This window comes from Brienomyrus brachyistius, unplaced genomic scaffold, assembly GCF_023856365.1.
Source record: "Brienomyrus brachyistius isolate T26 unplaced genomic scaffold, BBRACH_0.4 scaffold41, whole genome shotgun sequence".
Taxonomy (NCBI): domain Eukaryota; kingdom Metazoa; phylum Chordata; class Actinopteri; order Osteoglossiformes; family Mormyridae; genus Brienomyrus; species Brienomyrus brachyistius.
The window spans coordinates 444582-450581 of NW_026042316.1; the positions used below are offsets into that span (position 1 = coordinate 444582).

General features: G+C 46.6%; 1 protein-coding gene across 1 annotated transcript in view; it reads right to left on the reverse strand.

Annotated features, from left to right (window-relative positions):
- LOC125722688 (fibroin heavy chain-like) overlaps positions 1-1869 on the reverse strand; it is a 269460-nt gene extending 267591 nt beyond the window's left edge. Inside the window, exons 1-5 of the mRNA XM_048998888.1 lie at positions 1332-1869; positions 1200-1262; positions 1032-1157; positions 906-989; positions 654-821 (exon numbers count right to left, since the gene is read on the reverse strand). Coding sequence (XP_048854845.1) covers positions 654-821; positions 906-989; positions 1032-1157; positions 1200-1262; positions 1332-1844 — 954 coding nt within the window. The 5' untranslated portion in view covers positions 1845-1869. The remainder of the gene's footprint in view (positions 1-653; positions 822-905; positions 990-1031; positions 1158-1199; positions 1263-1331) is intronic.
- Positions 1870-6000: the final 4131 nt, after the last annotated feature.

A 6000-nucleotide genomic window follows, 5' to 3' on the forward strand; every position in this document is an offset into this window, starting at 1 on the left:
CAGTGGTGCCTTGCTGGTCAGGGACTTGAACCAGCAATCTTTGGTACAAGTGTGCTTCCCTAACCATGAAGCCACCACTGCCCATTTGGGTCAGTCACTGGATGAACAGCTCCTAGGGCTAAGGAACAGCAAAGCTGATGGGGCATCCTCACCTCAAATAGTGACACTCAATGCCAACCACAGCACCATTGGTCCTCACAATGGGGCTGCCATTAATACCACTGGGGGTGTAGATCAATGCAAAGCTATAGACCAGGGCATCAGCAGTCATCTGGAGAAGAGCAACGTGATTAGGACTAGCATAGCCAACATAGCAACCAATCAGAAGGAAGCCCTCATACCATCAGTGTACTTCCACAGGCCTGCAGCACAGACTGAAACCTCACTGTGCCAGAAGCATCCTGCCCAGTGGGTGCACAACCACCAAGGGTGATGTCTGAAGCATTGATCAGCTGGCCAATAGCTAGAAGGTCCTGTAGCACATCCACCATAACCGAATCCTCCCCACATACAACCCTCACACTATCAGGGTTCACTTGCATTCCAGTCACAGATTTAACCAGAGCAGGAGCAACTTGCTTGCTCAGATAGCCGGCCGCCCCCACCTTGGTAGCCCCTACGCCAACCTGATAGCCGGTCCCCCCCACGCCAACCTGGAAGCCAGTCGAAGCCACCTGGGGAGCCCCTACGCCAACCTGGAAGCCGGTCGCCCCCACCTTGTTAGCCCCTACGCCAACCTGATAGCCGGTCGAAGCCACCTGGGGAGCCCCTGCGCCAACCTGGAAGCCGGTCGAAGCCAACTGGGGAGCCCCTACGCCAACCTGATAGCCGGTCGAAGACACCTGGGGAGCCCCTACGCCAACCTGATAGCCGGTCGAAGACACCTGGGGAGCCCCTACACCAACCTGATAGCCGGTCGAAGCCAACTGGGGAGCCCCTACGCCAACCTGATAGCCGGTCGAAGACACCTGGGGAGCCCCTACGCCAACCTGATAGCCGGTCGAAGACACCTGGGGAGCCCCTACACCAACCTGATAGCCAGTCGAAGACACCTGGGGAGCCCCTACGCCAACCTGGAAGCCGGTCGCCCCCACCTTGTTAGCCCCTACGCCAACCTGATAGCCGGTCGAAGCCACCTGGGGAGCCCCTGCGCCAACCTGGAAGCCGGTCGAAGCCAACTGGGGAGCCCCTACGCCAACCTGATAGCCGGTCGAAGCCACCTGGGGAGCCCCTACGCCAACCTGATAGCCGGTCGAAGCCACCTGGGGAGCCCCTGCGCCAACCTGATAGCCGGTCCCCCCCACGCCAACCTGGAAGCCGGTCGCCCCCACCTGGGGAGCCCCTACGCCAACCTGGAAGCCGGTCGCCCCCACCTTGGTAGCCCCTACGCCAACCTGATAGCCGGTCGAAGCCACCTGGGGAGCCCCTACGCCAACCTGATAGCCGGTCGAAGACACCTGGGGAGCCCCTACGCCAACCTGATAGCCGGTCGAAGACACCTGGGGAGCCCCTACGCCAACCTGATAGCCGGTCGAAGACACCTGGGGAGCCCCTACGCCAACCTGATAGCCGGTCGAAGACACCTGGGGAGCCCCTACGCCAACCTGATAGCCGGTCGAAGCCACCTGGGGAGCCCCTACGCCAACCTGATAGCCAGCTGCCACCACCTGGGGAGCCCCTACGCCAACCTGATAGCCAGCTGCCACCACCTGGGGAGCACCTAATCCATTTTGATAAACTGCAGCCACTTGAGGGGTCTTCACAAGAAACCCAGACTTCAGTTGAGCTTCACAGCTGCAACCTAAAAGAAGAAGCAGCACTATAACCCCCTCATGCACTGCCATTGTCCCAGAGCTGCTAGTAAAGCACACTGTTAGGTCTGGTTTGCTTGCAGACTATTTTATAGTTGCTGAAATCATCTGCACCCGCCAGGCCTGTTCTGATTTGTCAGTATGGAATCCTCACCATTCAGCGTTAATCAGTCACTGCTTGGGCTCTAACGGCTGAAATACATTTTTCTACCAACAGTTACTTTTTTATCAACAGTTACCAGTTTGGTGCGCTCATGCTATAATTGCCCACAGCAGACATACACTGAGATTTTAGTGGTGTTTTTTGGGGGGGGTTTTAACAATTTTGACTTTTTGACATGACTGCAAATGGTCAACAGTTATATCTAACATATATTGTATTGCGGGTATATCTACAGCCTACCCGCCGCTTTTATTATTATTTTCCTTAATTTTATTTCTTTCTGACTGCTCAGCAGGGTCGTTGTTAATTGTTAATTCGAGCTCAAGGAGTCTCTCGTCACTTTAGAGGGAGCGCTGAGGTATGAGTCCGCCTGCTTAGTCACGAGGATCCTCTAGGGGCGCTACTGATTACACGTAACTACCAGACCTCACAAGGGAAATGTTCCCTGTGTAGTCAGTGCGTCGACAATGAAGGAGGCAGTGATTCGGTGAGGGTTATAGCGCCGAGTGTTGGATAAATGGCAGCGCCTGTTAGTCGTCTTGCGAACAAATCATAACTGCTACGAACGGGTGCTGTGATTAAACTTAGATGTAATACAATTTCGCGTAGATGATTTAGTGACTACGTACATTTCCGAATGTTGCGCTATGGCGAAGCACCATGGGAGCGGGTGAAACACCTGTGTTCGAGCAGCTGTTACGGTTGCTAAGCTAACGGCAGTTATTGGTGTTTTATGTGTATAAATATGAAATATGAAATATTTACGTTCATATTTCAGTGCTTTATATCATGGTCATGGTACTATACAAACGTTTATTGGCGCCCACAATTTGGTAAGCATGTAAGTAGTAGGTATAAGGTATCGATGAGCGGCATGTTGTGACGCCAAAAAGTTGCAATGTGTATAAATCCGGAGTACCCTTCATGTCACTAAACGTGTCAAACTTTAAACTTCAGAAAGTACCGCCACACCGCTAGTGTCTTTTTTTCTTTTATCCACAATATCTCCTCTTTCGAAAGATGTTGCGGCTGTTGAGCTGTCCATTCCTTCACCGCCACTTCGGTGCTTATAAAACTCTTCCCTGATTTACAGAAACAGCCGCATGTGGTGTGCTCCACTAAGCACATTTACTCAACGTAATGATATATTTATAGAAAATTTGAACAGTCATCATTATAATGCTGCTAGTAAAATCAATCTTTAAATTTGTTTATTGTGTTATGAGGTTACCTTCCAATAAACCTATAATAATGCGGAAATATCGTAAGGTGAAAATTCATTTCACCTACCCTAACAAGCAATATGGACTAGCCTAGCCTACCTTAACATGCTTTGAACACTTACATTAGCTTTCAATTGTGCAAAATAATTAGCACAAATCCTATTTTATAGTAAAATGTAGAATATCTCATTTACCAGAGTTGGGAACAAGTCCAGACATGCAAGTCCCGAGTCGAGTCCGAAGTCCTAAACTTTGATCCCTTGACCAAATATGGTATTTTATTACTGGGTAATAAGTATTTTTCCGAAATTATAAATGCTTCTTAAGAGGTGTATTTATTTGTCAGCAGCAAGTGCAACTAAACTTAATCAGAGGGAAAAAAGGAGTGCTGATGTTGAATTTCATAGTAAATATTAACCCAGTACAGCAGCATTATTTTTGTTGCTGTCCTTTTTTGTTATACTCAAGCTCATCTCATACTGAACCATCCATCCATTTTCCAAACCGCGCATCCTACTGGGTCGCGGAGTGTCCGGAGACAATCCCGGAAGCAATGGGCACGAGGCAGGGACCAACCCAGGATGGGGGGCCAGCCCATCGCAGGGCACACTCACACACCATTCACTGACGCATGCACTCCTATGGGCAACTTAGCAACTCCAATTAGCCTCAGCATGTTTTTCGACTTGGGGGGGAAACCGGAGTACCCGCAGGAAACCCCACGACGACATGGGGAGAACATGCAAACTCCGCACACATGTGACCCAGGCAGAGACAACAGTGCTAACCATTGCACCACCATGCCGCCATTGCGCCACCATTTAATATTTATTAAATAAAACATTAAAATACTGTTAATTTAAAGTGACACTATATGTAGCTGCACGTTTTATGTGTAAGTTAAATAAAAATGTAAAAAAAATTGATGCTTTCTAGAATATAGTTATCGTAAGGAGAAAATCCATTTTAACACAGTACACCTACCCTAACAAGCATTATGGACTAGCCTAGCCTACCTTAAAAACATGCTTTGAAAGGTTACATTAGCCTACAATTGTGCAAAATTAATGGCAATCCTATTTTATAACAAAATGTCAAATGTCCCATTTAAGTTATTGAACAACATGCTGAAAATCAAAAACATTCCCCATCGCAAGGTCAAAACAGACCATCGTAACCTGGGAAGCATATGTAATGCTGATCCAAATGCTAGAAATGGACAACCAGATTGAAAATGTAAAATTGCACAGATTCTTTTGATCAGAGGAATCATTAGCACCATTTCTTGCTGTGACCACTGTAGTTTGTTGTAAATGTACACAGTATTTTTTACTGTAAGACAGGATATTGCACGTTTCCCTGATTGATTTGAAAGGGAAACATTGCATGACAAGCACAAAGTTCTTAGCCACTAAAATCAAGGTGGACTGTCACACATCTAGGATGTGCCTTTGCTTGATGCAGCAAGTGTTGACAGAAAATACTGCAGGTATGTTTGATTCATAGCGAATTGTGTGCACGAGTCGTTGTACTCCACCTCCTCATACTCAGTTGGTCTCTGCTTCAAGCGCCAGCAACAGTTTAATGTTTTGTCCAAAATGTTCCTACAGTTGCACTGCACCATTTCAAAATGTGTAAACTATTTCACTGTATCTTTTCTTTATATTCTACATTTATGCATCCGAAAATTTTTCTATAAATTTTTGTGCAAATGTTTCATGGTTATTTTGCTCACATACAGTCTTTATAAATGAGGCCCCTAGTTCCTGGTTCCAGGTTCCAGGGCGGTCTCAATGTAACGTTACCTGTTCAACGCAAAATCACACCTGCTAAAATGGGTATTTATGATTTCTCCACAGGACACAAAACATATACATTTGTCATACAAAACTGCAACAAATTAAGTTCTGTTAGTACTAGGCCCGTAAGTCCCAGTTCTTTGGGTGCTACAACAGCTAACTACCCTTCACAACCAGCTTGCTCTGACCTGCAGAGTGGTAGAGGTGTAAAGCAATTCACCCACAGGGATCAATAACACATCAATTATTAATATTTACTTAGTGTTCATTATTATTGAATGGTACTTAATTTCTTATAAAGTTCAATTATGAAATAAAACTGCAAAAGTGTAAAAAACTCAATTTTACTATATATATATATATATATATATATATACCCACACACCAGAGTACCTGGAGAAAACCCCACGACGACATGGGGAGAACATGCAAACTCCGCACACATGTGACCCAGGCAGAGACTCGAACCTGGGTCCTAGAGGTGCGAGGCAACAGTGCTAACCACTGCACCACCATGCCGCCCTATATATATGTCATGACCCGGCTCGTCGGCTCCTCGTGTGCCACACCCCCTGATTACCCACGTGTGCTTCCCTGATTGTCTCCATCTGGGTCTGCTTATTTTGATTAGTCACGTCCTATTTAAGTCCTAGTCTTACCTGTTCCCCTTGTCCGTCATTGTGGATCTCTTGTGGTTATGGTGTGGTTTCGTGTTGTTCTATGGTCCCAGTTCCCTAATTAAACCCGTAGTTTGCCCGATTTTGTCCGTCTCACCTAGTCTTTGCACGCCTGCCCGCACGATCACCGCTGCTCTGCTCGCCCCAGATCGTGACTTTATATATATATATATATATATATATATATATATATATATATATATACACACACACACACAGTGAATTCAGTCAGGTCAGTGAATTCAAGCATGGTACTGCGATAGGATGCCACCTGTGCAATAAGTCCATCTGTGAGATTTCCTAGCTACTAAATATTCCACACTGAAC